The following is a 21,571-nucleotide window of genomic DNA, read 5'->3' on the forward strand; positions in this document are numbered from 1 at the left end:
CAATTATTAAAAACACACTTTTCAAGACCCACGTCTCCCCTTAAACTCATGTCGAAGCGAATTCGAATACTGTAATATTCGTTCAAATATTCGAAGTGCTTGAATATTCGCACAATCCTACTTTTTGATAATGCAATGTAGCCTTATCTCTTTAGCTCGTTTGTTTCGTGTTGGATGTACTATGCCTATGGCACTTAATATGATGCACCAACAAGCCCAACCAGTGTGTCGGAATGGAACAAAACGAAAAGTAAAAAATGAGGGAAAAAAAAAAGAAGATAATTTTGACCAGAACTAAACTGTAACCGAAACATTATCTGTTATTTCATTTTAGAGTGAAACCGAAACATTTTTTATTGGCTTTCAGTTCAAGGGAAAAGTGGTCAACCTAAAACAACCATCATCATGCAACATGAGCATTAACAGATATCTTAGGGGACAGTATTGGTGCGTATCTCAGGAAAGGATTCCAAAGTAAGGATGGGGAGCCAGCAGATGGAAATACAATGCACAATAGATGACATAAAAACAGAGATTAGATGCCTCAGATTGGCCGGCCTAAGTTTCAATAGGAGGATCTGTATCCGTCAAAGGTGCCACATCACCCTTGGCAGTTAGTTATATAAAGGGGTTAGTTTCTGCAGTGTCTGGAGATTCCTGGGAAGAGCCTGAGCATAGATCAGCCATTTTTCCGCCGATTTCCAGGGCGAAACGATAGACAATCGCCGATTTTCTACCGACACCGAGTGCATTTTCCTGCCAAAACATGGACGCAGCCATATTGATTTGAGAGCAATTTGTACAAAAATCGGCATAACTTCTGACCTAAACGTCGCAGGAAGATAATTTAGACATCATCTTGTTCAGAAAAATAAGGTAATAGTGAAAGAAAAAAACGCGGAGCTCCTACGTGCACCCAAAAGCCAAAACCAGGCACCCCCACCCCACGACCAAGGTTGAAAACCTGCCCAGGGTAGCCTGGCGGCCCGCCCACTTTGAGCTCAATTTGGCGGAAAATTTTTTTCTGCCTGAAACGTTCAGAAGCACTTCCTGCACCCGGTAAAAATCACAGGCTCGCCACTTTCCGTGAAAAAAGTGCAAGGAAAAAGAAATTAAACCGGAAAGACATTATAAGGTGAAACGGCAAACAGAGCAAACTCGGCACACGCTTATAGAGGCTGCCATTTTGTGTGGGACTCGTCACCTTAGTAAGATTGCGGTGTAGCGGGAGTCCTACACCACGTACGGGGGTAATTCTGGTGTCACAAGCTGGAAGCGGGCCTGCAGTCAAGGTAGCACTCAAGAGCGTGCAGAAAGCGGGACATATCCCCAGTTTTGAAGAAGGGCAGTACCATCAAAGTCAAGAAGATCTCAAAATGGGAAAAAGCAAGAAAACCGCCGCAACGAGAAGTGAAGTATACAAGGGAGATTCAGGAGTCAGGAAACCTCAGGAAACAATGGCAAAAGCTCAGATGAAGCCAAGTAACAGCAAGCAACCCCTTGAGCTAAGAGATAGGGGAGGAACCCAGCAAGAAAAGGAAACGAGGGGAGCAACCTCTGCCAAAGAAAGTGCGGGTCACAACTCTCGACGAGACACCTCAGAGGAGGACAGACAACCAACAGAGGTCAGTTCAGACTACGAACACGATTGGACCTCTGATGAAGACACACCCGACACATGGGAAACCCTAATGGACACTAAAGAGGCCCAGGCAAAACCCTGTCCAAACAAGGAGAAGGGAAAGACATCACAAGACCCTCAGACTGACAAGGGAAAGCCTCAGTCGAATCGGCTCGACAGACAAGAACAGAGAGTACATCAGGTAAACCATCAAGAGGAAACAGCAACGGACCAAGATCCCCAAAGTCGAGGATCAGTAACAGCACAAATGCTCAGGAAATTGACAAAAATCGACAAATCGCTAATGAAAACTCTCATGACCTTGGCCGTACAAGATCGAGGAACAGAGCACTTATTAGACAAGATACTGACAGATTTCACCAGGTTGAAGAGCGTGGCCTTGGAGGCAACACACGAGATTGCCAGATTGGAAGGAGCTCTGAGCAACGAACAAAGAGAAAGCTCATCAGGCCCATCCTATGCAGAGGCAGCAGCAAGAGGGAGGAGTAAGACAAGTGAAGAAAATGCAAGCACAGAGTTTTTTCAAAGAGAGCACATGGAGACAGATGAGAGAAAAACAAAATTGGCAGTGATTGTGACATCCAACAAAATGAGCACTGACCAAATACAAGAGGTCATCAGAAAGAAGGTGGACCCGCACGAGCTCGGCATCCACGAACCAGAAATGCGCCCAGGGAAGAATGGAGTAGTTATTACAGCCACATTGAAAACAGGACTGAAGAATCTGGAAACTTATATTGTAAACAATCCAGAGCTGGGTTCCAAGATGCAAATACAGCAACCAAAACTGAAGAGGCCTGAAGTAAAGGTCATAGGCATCGAGGAAAACCTCACTCCACAGGATATCACAAGGAAGATTATATCACAGAACGGACTGAATTGTAGTGAAGAGGACGTGAAAATTACCGACACATGGTCAGGTAAGCAGGGGAAAACTGCTATTGTGAGCCTGGGAAGGAAGGCATGGGTTCAATTGCATCAGAAGTCTCACGTGAACATCGGGTGGAGCAGATGCCCAACCTTCGATAACACATTCGTGCCAAGATGCACTTATTGTTCCAAGTACGGCCACACCCAAAGATGGTGCCAGGCTAAAAGTCCCAAATGCACCGAATGCGGAGGGAAACACCACTTCAGAGAGTGTAGGTCCGAAGAGTACGAATGCGTTGCCTGCATCGAGGAGGGGGTCGACTCAGACAGGACCAACCATTCAATGATGTCTAGGGTGTGCCCTACTTATCAGGAGAAGAAGGAGCAAGAGCGAGCAAAAATCCTAAGACAGTTGGAATTAGCAGAGGGCTAGCCCAGTACAGGCTAATTCGCAAGAGCGCTTTTTAACTTGATACTTGTAATCGTTTATATCTACACTTTCTATACTTTATCCATCTTTTTGAAGAACCAGCCAAGTGAGTTGGTCAGTAGTTACATTAATAAAAAATGGAGGGTAAGGTTAATAAAGGGAACTACCAAGAACTAAAACTCGTCCAAGTCAACCTAGCAAGATGCTTTAAAGCATCAGAAGCGTTAAAAATTTACCAGAGAGAAGAGGAGCACGACATCTCCATTATACAGGAACCATATCATCTAAAAGGAAAAATAATCGGATTTCCCATGAAACATAAAATAATAGCAAGCAACAATAATCCGAAAGCAGGGATCATTGTACATAAGAATAACAGTGTTTTCTTTCCAATTTTGGTTGAAGATAAACTAATTGCAATAAGTTTAAAGACAAAGCATGGGGACATTTTAATTATCAATTGTTACATTCCACCAAAAGAGCCGATAGGTGCGACAATAACAAAAATAGAAGATATTATTATTAAATTACCGACAAAAAACATAATAATTGGGGGGGACTTTAATGCAAAAAATAAAATTTGGGGGGGGAGTATCACAGATCAGAGAGGAGAAGAACTGGAAGAATTTGTCTTGAGGAACAATCTGATGATAATGAACAACAAACATTCAGAGCCAACCTTCGAAACTAGCAGAGGAAAGAGTTGGATAGATGTTACGATAGCATCAACGGAAATCTTTGAAGTTCTTCAGGACTGGGAAGTTTCAAGTAGAAGGTCGAACAGCGATCACAAATATATAGAAGTAAAACTTTTTGAAGAGAAGCATTATCCAAAATATAAACTAACGAAGAAAGGACAAGAAGCAGCGGAAAAAGAATTCATGGAAATAAATTGGGATAAAGAATCAGAACTCAAAAATGAGGAAGAAATAGAGAAATTGCTCAATAAATTTTATAATAAGCTACAGGAATTATATAAAAAACACACGAAAAGAATAAATAGGGAGAAGAAGCCGAACAAGATCTGGTGGTCCACAGACTTAGAAATACAGAGGAAGAAAGTCAAAGCTATGAGAAAAAGATACCAAAAAAGCAGAGGCGAGATTAGAGACGTCTATAAAAAAAAAAAAAAAAACCTGGCGACAACTTTCTGTGGCAGCACAGCCAAGGCTACGCAACCGAACCACGCACTTTTTTACTCCGCTTCTGTATGTAGTCCGCGAACGCTAGCTTTTGTAGAATACGTAGCATTAAAAAAAAACATAAAAAGAAAAGAAGTAAGTATTACGTCCAAGATTGCTTGCGTTGAAAGTAAGAATGATAATCCCGTAAAGGATTTGCGATTTTTTCTCTTTCGAGTTTTCAGGTTTTCTGGTGTCCGTTTCACGTTTTCCGTCCCCACTAAACAACGATGGCTTCGCTCGGCTGCAACAGGTGCACGTCGAAGCTTGCAAGTGAGCATAAGCGCGTGTTCGTTAGGTGATCTATGTGCATCGACCAGAAAGAAACGAAGACAGCGTTGCGTTGTGAATCATTTTGTTGATTTGCCCATATTATATCACCGAGAAAGAAGTGTGCAAGTGATACCACCATCGCAAGTGGGTCTCTCATCGCGATAGCTTCCCTGACGTTGACGACGGCGACCTGCAAGTCTTCAGCAAGAAGAGCCGCTTGAAAGCGAAACTGCGATTGGAAACAGTACGTAAAATAAGTGGCCCATTTCATAAAATGCGCTGCATGCATGGTCGGTATTTCGGTTGCCTCTATTACTGATACAGTCGCACCGAAGATTGCGTCGAACACCGTGCCCGTCGGCGTCTACGGCGGGAGGCGTTTTAGCGTTTTGAATGAGAGCAATTTACGGTGACAAAATCACCCACGCACAGCTTTGCCTCGGCAACAGACGCGTTCATGTCTATTATGCAACTGACAGCGTGATTTTCAATTTGCAAAAAAAAAAAAGCATTCTTGACCACGGGAGTAAGGAACGCGTTTCACCCGTTTGTATAATCGCACACGCGAGACGCCCGCTCCTGACTGGTCGTGGCCAAGATATCTGCTCGCTCTCGATGCCTTCGCGTCCCCTGACAAAATAACGTGAGCGTCTCCAGAAAGCTATAGCGTCTCCAAATGTATACGAAAACGACGATGTCGACCCTGTGTGCACCGAAATTCAGAAAGTGGCTTGTTACCTTTGCGTAAGGTTTCCAATTGCGCAGTTACTGCTGGGCCGTGGCGTTGTTTTTTCTTTCAAAAGTAAAACCAACCACTTTAATAAAGCTGATTTTTGCGTTCCTTCGCAATACAAAATATTATATCGCTTTCCCCAAAAAATAAATGTAAACAATACCAAATGGTGCTCGCTTTGCACGTGGACTTGAACCGCTAGCACATTAGCGTTATATAATTTGATTTGCAGAAGAGCTCAGCAACGATTCCAGGTATTTGTGCTGCATGCTTAAGTATATCAAGCCATGTGGTAGATTTCGACTACATCTGTGAATAAACTATCTGCATAAATTCCCAAGTAACATCATGAGCCATGAATACTCGTATGGAAACGGACATGTTGTATGCGCTCGCAAAACCAAAACCGAAATCGCCCGCGAACGGACTACTTGGCGTAGTAACACATGTGCAGAAGCTCCGCCCACGTAGCTTTCGCTGTGCTGCCACAGAAAGTTGTCGCCAGGTATATAAAAGTCAATACTACAAGGAGCACGATTCGTACGTGGAGAACTTGGCTAAAGCTAAAGCTGATAGTTGGGAGAAACTAATCTCAGAGACTACCAAAAATCCATTTAATATAGCCTATAGGATAGCGAGAGAGCAAATCAAACAAAAAGTAATCATTAAAAGTATGAAAAAACAGGATGGAACCTACACCACAACATTGGAAGAAACTATAGAAATAATTCTAAAAGAGTTGTATACAATTGAGGAAAACTCAATTAATATTAGTCCGAAGGTAGGCAAAAGAGATAAATCAGTCGAAGACTCCTATAACGATGTTGACTTCACTGCAAAAGAAATAGGGGATGTAATAAAGAACTTAAAGCCTGACACGGCACCGGGACCAGATGAAATCAGGACCCAATTAATCTAACTATTATTCAGCAGATATCGGGTATTTTTCACGAATCTCTTCAACGCTTGTATTAAACACGGGTTTTTTCCAGCCAGATGGAAGGAATATAAAGTAATTCTCATTCCCAAAAATAAAGAATTAAAAAGCCCAAATCATTTTAGACCCATAGCCATTAATTCGATATTTGGAAAAATACTGGAGAAATTACTAAAAGATAGATTGTACTTTCATTTAAATAAAGAGGGACATTTGAATAAAAACCAATACGGATTTAAACATTCAGCATCAACAACCAACGCTTTAATGAAGATAAAACAGAAAATCAATCAAGCATTATTAGACCACCAGTCAGCTTTGGTAATATCTATTGACATTAAAAACGCTTTTAATGGTATTCAAGAAAAATTTGTATAGCAATATATAATAAATAAGAAATGCCCAGCAAATATACTAAAAGTAATTCTAGCAATTATGCAAGGGAGGAGCAGTATCTATAAAAATGGAGAAATAATCTTAAGGTATAAATTGGAAAAAGGTACACCACAAGGTTCACCGTTGAGTCCACTATTATGGAATATCACCAGGGTGTCTACCGAGTTGACATTTCTAAATTCCCTGAGTTTTCCAGGTTTTCCCTGAGTGTTCTTGCAAAATTCCCTGAGTGAAACAGAACTTTGTTTTATGTCAAGATGGGTGGAGACCATATCGCTCGGTGATGTCACTCTCTAATATGCACGTTACAAAATAAAAACGCCTTAGTCCCATTTGAATAGTACATAGAACAGTTAAATCTCAATATAGCGAAGTTGGTAAAAGCGGCAACTACCTTCGTTATATCGAAACTTCGTTAGACTGAAATTTGACCTTTCATGCAAGGCATAGTTACTCAAGGATTAATCTTAAATTGAAAATGCCACAAGAATGCTCGACTACTATGGCGACATGAAAAAACTTTATTTTGTGCGTGAAAAAAAATCAATTTTGTTGAACCTGCGGTGCAGCGATCACAGTTAGATGCCTTGCCAGAGTGTCACATGTAAAGACGAAACAAATGAGGGTTTAATGCACTGTGGAATTGCGCTTGTTCCGCTGCTGCGGGTTGTTGTCAAATCCTGGCGCGTTGCCCCGAGCAATGCAACGCCTTTGCTATCATGCTGCCCAGCCGAACCATTTGCTCTCCATGAACGCACAACATTGAAAACCATCCCACGTTAGAAAAAAAGAGTCACAGTTTCACAGAGAGAACAAAATAGTAAATTCGATAGCAACAAAGAGGAATTTTATATGAATATAGGCTAGCAGCTCGCTCCTTCAGGAAACGCAGCTGCTGCACTAAGAGAAGTGTCCTATCTATGGCTCAGGGGCGGATTCAGGTACCTAATGGGGGGGTACAAAGGCTGAAGCCTCCGCTCAGCAGTGCATTTTGGTGGGTCACGCATATTTACAACAGCCCAGAGGGGATTATGGCGGTGCCTAAGAAGCCTTCGTTGTAAATGTGCATAGGGAAGCAGAAAAAGCTAGAGCGATGAGAGAGGTAGAGAGCAGGGAAAGATTCTCTTTACCCCTTTTGGGCCGTGGCAGGCAAAGCAACCTGAAAAAGGGGGCAAACTCAACAGGCAGTCTGACAAAGGAGGTGGACGACAGGCACTGAAGGGAGGGGGCGGGGGCTGGCTTAAGGAGGGGGGGGGGGGGGGGGCGATCGCCGCTACGCTGCCCCTCCCCCTCCCCTCTTTGGACCCGCCAAAGCTATGGCTTCAACGGAAGTTTTGCAATTAGAGCACAACACCTACAAAGGTATGAACCGCCTGCTGATCCCTACTAAAGATACCGTGGCGCACGCGACCACGCCCGCTGGTGCAAAGTACGCACTTCCTGTGGGACTGACGCAGCGCCCCCCCCCCCCCCCCACCTCCCCAACCCGCCGGCTCCTATCTCCATGTGCCCATCGCGCGAACGAGACGGTCGGCTCGTTTCATCTCTGCTTAAGCCCCGTTCGTCGGCAGCGCTCGCGCGCTTTCACTCGCGTATGGAGCATACGACGCGTGGGGTGATGTAATCGCGATTTGGACTTGATAAGGAAGATCATGGCGAAGGCAAAAAATTCGCGTCGGAGTGTCTATATAATTGCTATTGCAAAAAAAAAAAGCAATAAAGCTGCGGGCTAAGATCGCATGAAAGCACGGCAACAGCCTGAATTACGACACATCCGATTACGGTGGAAACGTTACTGTTTTCCGATATCGCGCGCCGAATCAAGCAAATGGGACCCGTGCTGGTGTCGCGAATTTCGGTCGCCGCTATGCCTTGGCTCTGAAAAGTTTTGTAATTCGGCTTTGTAGCAAACATCCACGTGGTGTGGCTGGTAATTGCGAGCTGCAGCCCCAAAAAATATCGGTCGACTGCCTAAAACTTGTTTCAGCAGTGCCCTCATCGGGAAAAAAAGAAAGAAAAAAGCTTTCACTTGCTGTGAATGGGCCCGTTAGTTACGCTAGCTCTCGCCTGGAAATTTATTCTATTCGTCACAGAGTCTTAAATAGCATCTTTGAAGCTCAGGATCAGAGCGAGTGAGCTCTCCGATAACAACCAACAAGCGTCGTCTTTTTATCGCCGATCGGGATGACTTGCGAGATACCAGCCTTGTCGAAGACATCCGCTTCCTGAACGATCGTGATCGCTTGCAAGATAACTGAAGCTCGTTTTGCTACTGCTACCGCTTCTACCTACAACTAATCATACTTGTTACTTGACATGCGGCGATAAAAAAAAAAAAAAAAACACCATATCGGGCGCTAACGCACAGCACGCGCGAGAAAGAATAGAGAACTACACCGCGCAGTCACAGAACACCCTGACAACATTGCGCGATACGATGTGTCGTGGTTCATGGTTCCCGCATGCCACGCATTAGCCGGATTCTCTCCCACTTCACTGCTCCGAAGGCGATGAGAGCATCGAGGTGCGCCACTTCCCCGCTGCCGCAGCCTCCGTTCGATTCGAAAAATGCGTTCAGAAAATATCGAGCCAGCGCTACCGCGACTTTCGTTGCCTTTCAATAAAGTTACTGCGGATTTTCCCTGATGGGAGCACAATTTCCCTGAGTTTTCCCTGAGAATTTCCAGACTACCCAAATTCCCTGAGAATTCCCGGTTTTCCCGGTTTTCCCGGTCGGTAGACACCCTAATCACAATAGCAGATCTCTTAGAAAGTAAGTTCCCAGAAGACGTACATGTCCAAGCTTTTGCCGATGATCTCACAATAATAATAAAAGGAGCTTCAAAAAGACAAATCCAAACGAAAGCAAATCAGGCGTTAGAAGTAGTATATGAATGGGGAGAGAGGAAGGAATTAAAATTCAACACAGAGAAAACTAAATATTTAATCACGCGAGGGAAGTACAAACGAAGTCCACCCATATTACGCCTTCGGATGAATAAAATTAAGATGGAACCCCAGCTAAAAATTCTGGGAGTAATCATAGACGAAAAAATGTCCTTCCTCCCACACCTAAAATATCTTAAAGAAAAAGTGTCTAAGCTATCGATGAGTCTGAATAAGTTTACGGGTAGAAATAGGGGAATAAAATCAAGTCAGTTACATAAAATATACACGAGAGGCATAGAAAGAATCATTACTTACGGAGCACCAGTTTGGTATAAGAACACGGTAGTAGTCCAAAAAAAGCTCAAAGCAATTCAAAGAATTCCGCTCATCACTATCACAAAGTCCTACAGAACAGTATCAAATAATGCATTAAATGCCCTGGCTAGCATAACCCCGATCCAACATAGAATTGAGAAGGAAGTAGAACTCTACAATATTCTACATAACGATAAGCAATTTAAATGGGAAAAAAAGAATGTAATTTTTAACTCACAAGACATATCAACAAAAACAGATCACTATCACAAAGTCCTACAGAACAGTATCAAATAATGCATTAAATGCCCTGGCTAGCATAACCCCGATCCAACATAGAATTGAGAAGGAAGTAGAACTCTACAATATTCTACATAACGATAAGCAATTTAAATGGGAAAAAAAAAAGAATGTAATTTTTAACTCACAAGACATATCAACAAAAACAGATCTATGGAAAACACACCCAGCTGAGAAATTAAGTTTCCAATACCAAAAAGAGGTATTCCCTAACGCTGATATTAACATATACACAGATGGCTCCAGTACGGAGAACGCTACGGGGGCAGCGTACGTGGTGATTGACACAAACAACAAGATTCTAGAAACTAAACAATTCAAGCTACCAGACTACTCGAATAACTCTGAAGCGGAAGTCTCAGCAATCATTAAAGCATTGGAGTTTATTAATACACAAAACAAAACAAAAACATACCAAATACTTACAGATAGTTTATCCACTTTACAAGCTATTAGCAACTCTGGAAATGCCAATCCATTAATTGATAAAGCAAAAAGTTTAATTAAAGAAATAAATATAAATGATAAACTAATTCTCACCCACGTTAAAGGACATAGTGGGATTACCAGAAATGAATTGGCTGACGAATTGGCAGCAAAAGCGGGGGCATACGGAGAATTCATATCAATCCCGGTCACAAAAAATTTTGTATCAAAAGAATTAGAGAAGGAAGCTAAAAGAAGATGGATTAACGATTGGAGCATTAGAAAAAATTCTAGTAGCTACATCTTTACTTGGATCCCCACATTGGTGGGTCAACCGAAAGGATATATCGCGAACCATTTAAGTTCGCAGTTCTTAAGCAGTCACGGCCGATTCCCCCACTACCTCCACCGGTTCAAAATTAGAAACAACAATGTATGTGCATGCCAGCAACCGGCCACATCATTTGACCACTATCTAACTGAGTGTACCCTGACGAAAAAATACCAAGGCAAATTGAAAGTAGAGTTTAGAAACAACTTGATCGAAAAAAAGACACATATGTTCAGCAACGAAAAGGCACTTAAAATATTGGAGGAAATGGTGGAGGAAATAAATGCAAAAATTTAAATCAGGTACCAATTCAAAAGCCAAATATTACAACCACATTCGGCCAACTTACTCTCTCCAGGAGGGGATTTCGTCGTAAGAGGAGGGTGGCTTTTGGTGGTGGACACGCAGAGGGAGAATTCCCAAGTGAGACCATTATGGGCTCCCACCCGGGATAACAAAGAAGAGTGTCCTTCCCACAAAATAAATGGAGGGGAGGCCAATGGCTCCATCAATATATTTCCCACAACAGGGATGCAGCACGTTGCCAACAGGAAGGACAAAGGATACCACCCAAATTCTCTACCAGCTGAATTCCACATAAGGATGCATCCATGAAAGACATCCAGAAGAAATCCTCACGAGTAGGGGCCCACCGCTATCGATGAGAGAGGAACCGGTTAAAACAACTCTCTCGAAATCGGCCCCTAACAAAAATCCCACTGGTTATACACCCACACTTTGTGGCATGTTCCTCCTCTGGAGAAGCTATTAATAATTAGAAAAAAACATTTTTTTTTACTAACGTATATTCATCTGCCATATCCTCTTTTAAACGAAACGTGAAAAAGGGTTCTTTACCTAGAGAAAAAGACGATGTCAGCAAATATAGTTTCACTTCATATCTCCCTTATAATCTCGGGAAAAAAAGAGGGAGAGAAAAAGAAAAGAGAAAAAAAAGTTTAAAAATAATAACAATAATAAAAAGACACGAAAAGAGAGAGAACAAAAAATAATACAAAAGAAAAAAAAGAGAAAATGAAAAGAAAAAAAAGAAAGAAAAAGGGAAGAAAAAGAGAAGGAAAACGAAGAAAGAAGGGAGGAAAAACATGAAAATGAAAAAGAAGATAAGAAAAACAAACGGACCAAATATGTACTGGACATATTGTTATCAATCCTTGCCATCAACGCGGCCTGGCTAATTTGGCAATTATTACATGATTGACTTTGTGTGATTATACTACATGTGCTTGTATAGATGTGATTTGAAGCCGATACAGTGCATCTCTCTTGTGATCTGATAATAATATATTACATTCTTGAACTTGTGTAATTATACTACATGTACTTGTATTGAAGTTATTTGAAGCCGATACAGTACATCTTTATATCGTTATGATATTAATATCATCTCTCAAAACCTTTGTAAGAGCCGGTGGAGTTAGGGAGGAGCCGGAGTAGTAAATAAAAGTCATAAAAAAAGAAAAAGAAAACCATAACAACTAACCTGTATTCAAATAAATCCTGTTCAGTCACTTATCAGTTTGACGAGTTTTACAGTAGGCCTCAAAAGGACACACTGGAGGACAAGCTCAACATGGACCCATCTCTCCAGCAGAGTGACCCAACAAAGAGAGGAATGGAAAGCCTACACAAGAGAGACAAGAGTAAAAGAAAAGAATGGAAGACTTGTTAGTCAAGACGAGCTCAATGGAGATCCATTGTATCAAAACAGTTGTAAGTCAAGATGAAGAGAAACCGTAGTATGTAATCTAGAGAATTATGCCCTTGGAGGTGGCTTCGCTGGGTGGTGGGATCAAACTGTTACTTTTTATTTTCTATTTTTTCTTTTAATAGAAATTTTAGTACATTTTGTTCTTTTATCTAATTTATCGATTTTGGCCTGCGATACTTAGGTGGTGCAGGCAGGGCATAGTTTTTTTTAATTTATATTTCATTTATTTTCGCCCAACTCCACTTTAAAGTAAAGTACAGAGATCTTTCCTGCTGCACTGTACATAGACCATCGCTGTCATCTTCTTACCACTGACCAAAATGTCAAGCGAGGGTGCACCAGTGTAAAACCTGGAAGCAAATTAGTATAGACCTTAAGGAGAAGCATGCAGTGCAGCATCTGCATTCCAGGAAGCCCTGCTGCTCTAACTCCAGAGAAACCACAAAATGCCCTCGAAGTGTTTCTTAAAACAAAGGAAGCTGAGTCTGGTGCTCAGTCACATTTGACGAGTGAGCTGGGTTCAGTGTACATTGCGTACTTGCTGGAAATGTTGGACGAGGTGTGCCTTCCCAGAAGCACGAATGTCTTTGAAGGTTTGGGAAGAATGAAAGGAGCGGCAACCACAGCTGTACATATTAGCACAAGTGGCACTTGGTGTGCCAATCACACAGGTCAGCATGGAAAGGGCATTCTTGGTGCTGAAGTTTGTTTTATCAAAAAAGCGGTCTCGCATATCAGAGAGTACACTCGATGACATGCTGCTTTTGAGATCACGTTCGCTCTCTTGATGCGGCATTCAGCCTGCTCAGTGAATTTGTAATTCACTTATGAGAAAAAATAAATACTATGTTTTTATCGTTATTTCGTTTCAAAATTGTTTGCATGCAAATAAAGGCCATTACAAACCGTTATGGACCTTAATAATATAACTATGGGGAATCTCGGCACAGGTGCTGCTGCACGAACGACACTTATGGCATGCTCCAACAGTGTCAAGGCAAGGTTTAGTGACAAAGTATAATTTCGCTACTGGACTAATATCCAGTGAGTGCCCCTCTTCAAGACAGCTGTTTCAGTGTTCTTGATTTGAACAGATCGTGCCATATGGCAGGAAGAGCGTGATCAATTAATTGCACCAACGTTATTCAGCAATACTCATCTATAGTGGCCAGGGCATGTAATATCTTCAATTTTCCTCTCTCAGCCCACACAACAGTCATGTGACAGAAGTTCTTAGAGGCTGACCTTATGGTTTTATGTACTGTCGCGTTGTTATGTTAATATAATTTCACCTCTTAAAAAAAACTATGTTCACCTTATCCACTGCACAACGTGCATGGTGCTATGCTGTTGCACTCATCTTGGCTTCTGCCATCACATGATGTGCAGAACATCTGAAGGGTGCATCTTTGACAACCAGCTCTGACAGCCTTCTGACAGCTCAACTGTAGCAGGTGTATCCACAAGCTCACCTTCTCAACACCTCGTTTCTTCTGCCTGGTCTTCTGGTTGCGGCGTGTCTCCCGGTCCAGGTTTATCTTTTCCCAGTAAGACTTCTCCTCATCCCCTGTAAGCAAATCAAGCTATCATTACATCCTTAGCTATAAGCAGTCTCTTGCCCATGAACCCACTAAATATTTCTTTCCACTACCATGATTTGAGATACAGTAAAAGCTCGTTAATTCGGATTTCACGGGACCAGAAAAAATGTCCGAATTAACCGAATACCAAATTATCGAAAATATCAAGAAAACAATAAAGTGTCTATTAAATCAATTTATTTTCATTTTCTTGATGTATACGTAAATCCGGTACTTTTTTTGCATAAGAGTAGTGTAAAAGTCACAATTTTCGTCATTCGCGACTTCGCTCACAATGTGACTGTGGCTCAAGACCCCCGTGTCTCAAGCTGAAACATGCTCTGAACCCATCCCTTATTACAGTAGAACCCCGCTGATACGTTTTTGAAGGGACCGTAGGAAATAAACGTAAGAGACGGGAAACGTAAGAGCCGAAAAACAGGAAAAATGGCAAAATATTTAGTGGTACAGAATTTTATTTCAATTCTTACGAGCAGCACGAAAATTGGCGCGCTCAGCCGCGATCTAGTCGATGGATAGAAACGCGGAGCTTAGGACGGCCTCATCCACAGAAATGTAATCAACGTATGTGATTTTTTTAACACCAACAGCTGTAGGCATGAAAGAACTAAGCACACGCAATCATGACCGGCGCGGCGAGTCCGACCGCGAACCGCACGCACGACCGTGCGAGCTCCAACCAGCTCGAACTCCTCCCGCTCTCCGACAAATAACGATGATGATGAGTCTACGCCGACGCGATGGCAGAAGTGAATGCCAATCTCGAAGGCCTTGCTTTCGCAAGCAATTACGTCATACACGCCATGTTTGTGCAATACAAATCTCAAAGGCTATGCTTTTGTCAATAGTAAATGCCAATCTCGAAGGCCTTGCTTTTGCGGGCAGTTACGTCATAGACGCCATCTTTGCAATTTGAATCTCGAAGGCCATGCTTTTGTTTGCATCAATTGAAAGATTCTGTTGCTTGCGCCTCTCATGTGGCTAATATTACGGTCAAACGAGGCCAAGCTGCGTGAAAATGCACCATGACGGCTCTCTTTGGTAGTCACTCGGTCGGCTCCGAGCGCACTTCGCGACGTATCATACGGGAACGGTCCGACAGTTACGACGTAACAGCGGGGTTCCCAATACATTGTATCCTATGGGAGCTATGCCGGGACCGGCGGAAAACGATGTAACAGCCGGGAAAACGCAGCAGTGAGGAACGTAACAGCGGGGTTCTACTGTACATACTGCCACCACCATGCGCATGTGACCACAATTTCTTTGCTGGAAAAATGGCCGCCAACTGATTGTTCGTCCATCATAATGTAGCGAGTTTTTTGTCAGCAACTGATTGCAACTGAAGCTCTTCATCTTTAACAGCTTCCAACAGGTTTGTGTTTTGTGACAGTGCTCGCACATTGCCCAAAGTGAAAACGAAGCTACTGAGTGCCACATCCGCTGTGAACGAAACCGTGGCCGCTGAAGACACTATCGTAGCGTCCATGCAGTATCGGTTGTTCGCAAATGCCGTTTTCGCTCTTCTACGTCACACATTTGTGGCGCTTGCGCTTGGCACGCTCCAAGGATTCATCATGCATCATGTTAAGAGGGATAAACAAATTGGCAAGACAGAGCGAAAGTAATATGATCATACTGCTAAGTCATCTTACTGCATCCAGCAAATGGTAATATTTAAAAGCATCACATTCAAAAGGAGCACAGAACTTGCAATACCGCACCAGTAAGCAAGGAGAGGGCACCACAGAATGACTCCTTCTGGTTCTCGATGAACTGGTAGGCTCCTTCCGGATCAGCACAACGCACGTATGCGACACTGTCCCCCTCCATAACATCCACGTATGCCACATTGGCTAGCTGCCGGATGTTGTTCTGCACACAAACACAACCAACTGCACTCCACACAATTTAAAACTCTTCTATTGCATAGTCAAGTGTACATTAGTTTTTCTGAAGGAAGCACAAAGGTATGGATCTCATATTATTGGTACACTGTTCCTGCTGGAGACAGCAAAGCAACAGGGCAGAAAGCAGCACAGATGCAAGGCCCTAACAACAGGGGATATATGTGCTGTTAAAGAGCTCCTCAGGTGTCGTAGACTTCTTAAAAAGAAGACAATCCACGCGGGTGTAAAGCATTCAGCATTGATGTAGAGGAGCTTTATTATTCCATGCCTCAAGAAAAGCTGTTGAACTCTGTAAAGGAATGTATTTGTGAACGCAACGACGAATTGTCATTTAGATCTAGGCGTGGAATTCCCATGGGGAACTTCGTGGAGCGTTTGTCCAGATATCTCTCATCTGCTTTCATCGTGTGGAACGACACTGTTTTTTGTTCAACGATCCGGCGTTTGCATAGGGTCAAGGGTGGCATCCATCTTGAGCAACATTTTTTTAGCAAAGGTGAACAGAGCTGTTGACAGGAATCTGAGCGGGGTAGTTGAAAAAATGTTTCGGTATGCTGATAATTTCCTTGTCTTTGTAAAGAACAAAAATGTCAACAGGAAGATGGTAGACACCCTAAAAGCTTTTAAAGAGGTTGGCATAGGACTGCATTTCACGGGAGAAGCTGCAAAAGACAATAAGCTGCAGTACACAGATCTCAGGCTCAACTTTTCTAGCGCCCATGTTTGCTGGCAGTATCTCCCGAGATCAATGAAATCTATACTGGACTTCAGATCCAGTCACTCCAAGCTGGTCAAAATAAGCATAGCCACTTCATTTGCGGTCTGCTCTATCCAAATCCTACATTCACTGCCTGCAAGCGAGTACAATGTCACAAATCAAAAGACTGAAAGAAGTGGGCTATCCCAATTCAGTTATTTCGCTATCATGCGAAAAAGTTTTAAGCCAGTAAAGGGCGGAGAAGGTAGAGACAAGGTCAACACCAAGCAAGTGGCAGCCATTCCTTTTGTTCATGCGCTGTCTCCCATCACCTGAAAAAAGTTGCCAGTAACTGCAAGGATGACATGGTCTTCACGTCACGTCGAAAACTGGGAACAATCTGTGCTGCAGTTTCAAGAAATGGCCATGACAATACTTCCGAGTGAGCCACATGTAATGTGAAGCACAAAATGAAATTTGTATCTGTGAGTGCGGGGTGGTATACCACTTGCCCACCAGTTGTGGGAAGGTGTACGTAGCGCAAATGGGGAGGTGCCGATTACGTGAGCATCACAGCTCACTGAAAGGTGCACCTTATTTCCATTTGGCAATGCACTGCAAGAGCTGCAGCTGCGCATCGGTCTTTGGTGAAACATCAGTGATCTTTCATCACAAAAACCAGAGGGTACCGGAGGTAGTGGAAGCGTACCAGATAAAGAAACACGGAATTTCATGTATCAGCCAGTCTTCAGTGGCACTTTTAGAAAATGAAATAGTTTTTAGAAAAGGGATAGGCATGCGCGGGGTGCTTCAAAAGTGATTGCAAAGTGACACATCACCCTGATGGTGTGTGTTCTTCTCTTCTAATTCAGTTAGTAGAATGTATAGTAGTTTCTTTTGTTATCAGGCTGGGTGATTGCTATGGTTGCTTTGTATGTTGGTTTCCAAGCAAGTGTCTTCTGTGATTAAAAAACCAGTAGAAGTTTGCCTGTCCTGTGTGGTTCTCTGCTCCTTTGTCTACGTTTATCGCGCTACGACCACAATGAATCCTCACCAACCAGCTCGATTTGCAGTTCTGTTAAGAGTAGTGTCTCAGCCAAGGGGCCTGTGTCAGCATCATTACCGTTTTACAAGAGACTGTGTTCAGCAAATGCCGATTAGCTTGTGAAGCCTTGTGTGTTGCCGTGGTAAAGGGACGAACCCCACTGTATCCTAACTAGCTTATCAGAAGCTCCGCAATGAACATGCTTTGAAAGGGCCACAGGTTTCCTAAGTGCATCTAGGAATCAGCAAGTAGCCCAAGCTGGCCACCAATTCTCCACGGGAGAGCCAGCTTTTGTGGCTACTTTGGGAGGAATGACCTGCACTTTGCCACCCAGAAGTGACAAGAATGACAGGACAGTTGTCTCCCCTTTCTGGACAACTTACTGCTGCATTGCCCTTTCCACTTAGCATGTAGCGACATCATTTTTTTTTTTTACCAGCTTGTCCTTGTCACCATGTACACAGGGAGAGCATGGCTGTTATCCCGTTCCTCTGACTTTTACCCGCTACAGCTAGGCTAGAACGGTTGAACCAGAATGTCCGAGATTGTACAACACTAAGCGCAATTTCATTCTAGGGCTTAACATGCCAAAACCAGGACATGAACATGAGGCACAACATACCGAAGTATAATTCCTTGTGCTTCGTAGTGCAACACCATAGCCTCTAAGTCACTGCAACGCATGTGCAACGTTTTTCAACCCCTCTGATGAGCGCTCCTTCACGTTATCAAGTTCCCTGGTAATTGATGAAGACACCTCTGCAGTCTTCTGGGTGTGCTCTTCAGCTGTTACATGTATAATAAATCTGCAAAAAGAAACCCCTTCTTTTCTTCGTGTTTCACTTTTAAACGTCCAATTCAGCAGCATACTGAGGTTTTACCGAGAGGAGCGGCTGTTGGTAAACACTGTCATTGGTCATATTGAATGCCTTCATGTTGTTGCCTTTGTAACTGCCTGCACAATTTACACAAGAAAAGTGCATGGAAGGAAAAGCTATACTACGATGAGGTGAAAACCAGTGTATGAAATTTATAAACTGCATTCTAATGATTCCACAGATGTAAACAAATTTTTCTAAGTCAATGTTTTTCCAGGCATTATAGGTAGACTGCCATGCAAGCAGTTCTTTTGCTATGTCACTGCGATAAAAGTTCACAGCAGTGAAGTAGCCTGTCATGTGCAACTATTTGCACTGAGCTGTTATATCAACCAGAAGTATGAGAAGTGATCTGAAAGCATTTGAAGGAGCTAAAATTTACCTTACATTAATCATGCTGTTAATTTCCTCATTGAGGCAGTATTTTCAGGTTTATTCTGACAATACCTATGAAATTTAAAAACTAACAAGGCTTTTTTTTTTATCCAAGACAATTTCCCCATGTTCTGTAGTATTATGTTCCGTGTAAAACATGTGTGTGCATTTTCAAGGAACTGCCAGACATTGTCTTCATGCGTAGCGTGAAACACCATGTTAATTCTGGCAAACAGATAACGGTACTCTACCTGGCGTGAAAATTATTCTAGCATACAGTAACAGTAATGCTATGTACCGAAGAAAGCATTTGAAGGTGTCTCAAGTTGTGCAACATTTCAGTCTCTCTCTTAAGAAATGTGCAACTACCGTACTTTAAAGGGGTACTGACACAAAATTTCGCGGCCGAGACAGCCTGCTGGGATCGATTCCCGTGTACGTGCGTGTACCATCTGCAAAATATCAACAGCGAATAAAGCTTGGAATGTATTTTATATGAATTTTGAAGTTCGCAAGCGCGATACAGCATTATAGGCCGCACCTGGTGCACTGACACCCTCGGAGGTGACCCGAGGTGAGCCCCCTACTTCCCCTACGTAACCGTTGCAGCGGGTACAAGTTATGATGACGTCGTCGCCGCCATTTCTGTTTTGACGCGCTTCCCTACGAACCACTCCCCACCAGCGGGTCAAACCTGAAGCGATTCACCACCTCGAAAATTCCTTCCATCCCCGCCGCAAGAAAACTGTCGCCATCAGACGACGATGAGCCCGACGACAACAGGCCGCGCGGAAATGCGTCACTGTTCTGTGTGCTCACGTGACCGAGCGTTTCACTCGCTAGGTGGTGATAGTTGCACCCGGCGGCTTGTCATTTTTGGAGCTCTGTCAAACCGAAACTGAGGCTGTGTTGGTAATGAGGAGCTTGTAATTAATTATTTGCCGCGCGCTGCAGCAAATAGGGTTGCCACCTGCCCGGTTTTGGACCGGCCGGGCCGGTTTTTTAGACAAGGGGCCGGTCGCCAGTCCGCACCTAAGACCGGCAGTTATTGGCCGGTTTTTTGCTCATCGTATCCCGAGTATTTTTTTTTTTACTCTTCTCCGTGTTGAACGCACGTATTGACTGAGGAATTCCACCTGCGCGGTCGGGGACGGACCGCGCAGGTGGAAAGAAAAGACGGGAGAAAAGACGGGGGAAACGTGACACCTGCGTCGCCGCAACGACACCGCGTGTCGATCCCCTACATCGCCGGTGCCAGAGAAGCAATAGCCCGTATACTGAGAAAGGCAGGGGTCGACGTCGCCCACAAGCCATCCACCACCATCGGCAGCTTCATCCCTCGGCCCAAAGATCGCACACCTGCGGAAAAAGCTCAGGGCGTCGTGTACCGGATCGCGTGAGCTTCCTACATTGGGGAAACCAAGAACTTCTACGAAATAATGCGGCAACACAAGAATAACCCGCAGTAGCAGAACACTGCGAGCGGTTTGACCAATATCCGTCCCGACGACGCGGTGATTCTGGCAAAATAAAGGAACCCTCACCGGCGACTCCTCCTCGAATCCTGGCACATTCAGCAGACAACAGGAAACACCAACCGCTCTACAGGGACATTGCCCTCCCTCTCCTGCCACCGATCGTTGGAACATAGCGAAAATCAGTATCAGCAGTAGTTAGTTACGTGCTTCCTTTGCTTGCATCATGAGCACGGATTCTCCGCCTTTGAAAAAGCGAAAAATACGTCAATGCACGTTCTGGAAACAGTTGAGATCTCAACCAGAGTACGAGAGCTGGCTCCTGCCCATTGTGTGCTGCTTTTGTTTGTGTATTGGGTTTATTTGGCTCAATGAAAGCAATGTTACATTAAATGTCACTGCATGCCGAAGAATTGACATAGCATCTATTGTTCAACATTATTTTAATCTCCTGTTAACCCCCCCCCCCCGTCGAAGGGCCGTTTTTTTTTTCGGTAAAAGGTGGCAACCCTAGCAGCAAACGGTGTGCCGTGTTATGACTAATAGGCCCCCAGCAACACATTGCAGCAAAAAAACGCGGGGCGAAAAGTTTTGTGTCAGGACTCCTTTAAAGGGACACTAAAGAGAAACAATGAATCGGTTTAGATTGATAAATTGTGCTCTCAGAACTATAATGTCGTTAATTTCGCCATCATAGGTTTATTAATAGAGGAGAAAATCAAGTTCAAAGTTTCATTTTTAAATTTCGCGCCGAAATTTTCCTGCGCGACGTCACAGATTTCAAAGTGTATTTATCGTATTTTGGCGCCATTGGCTCAACAAAATTACCCGAAACTTTGTATGTTAAGTCTATGGCCCCCTCAAAGGACAACTGTACTCCACTTTTACCAATTAGGAACTACGTAGTCCCTAGTAGGCGCCGTCAAAACATCTGACATCACGGCGAATGGTGCGGAAACTTCAAGGTGGCGTCGCAACCCACATTTTGTTTTTGCACGTTTTCTCGCAGCAAGCGTGGTGTTTTTGGTATCGTGAAAGAGTAGTTTACTTATATGAGAAATATCGTTTTGCTCTTTAGTGTCCCTAGTCCACAAACTAGTACTAAGTGAAATGTAAATGTTGTCAGCCTTAGACA

The 21,571-nt window shown here is 43.4% G+C and overlaps 1 protein-coding gene across 1 annotated transcript in view; it reads right to left on the reverse strand.

Annotated features, from left to right (window-relative positions):
* The window catches only part of LOC119394332 (la-related protein 7), a 41,852-nt gene that overhangs the window by 2,993 nt on the left and 17,288 nt on the right, over window positions 1–21,571 (reverse strand). Inside the window, exons 8-9 of the mRNA XM_037661631.2 lie at window positions 15,781–15,931; window positions 13,928–14,022 (exon numbers count right to left, since the gene is read on the reverse strand). Coding sequence (XP_037517559.1) covers window positions 13,928–14,022; window positions 15,781–15,931 — 246 coding nt within the window. The remainder of the gene's footprint in view (window positions 1–13,927; window positions 14,023–15,780; window positions 15,932–21,571) is intronic.

The sequence above is a fragment of the Rhipicephalus sanguineus genome, chromosome 1, assembly GCF_013339695.2.
Source record: "Rhipicephalus sanguineus isolate Rsan-2018 chromosome 1, BIME_Rsan_1.4, whole genome shotgun sequence".
In the NCBI taxonomy this organism is placed as follows: domain Eukaryota; kingdom Metazoa; phylum Arthropoda; class Arachnida; order Ixodida; family Ixodidae; genus Rhipicephalus; species Rhipicephalus sanguineus.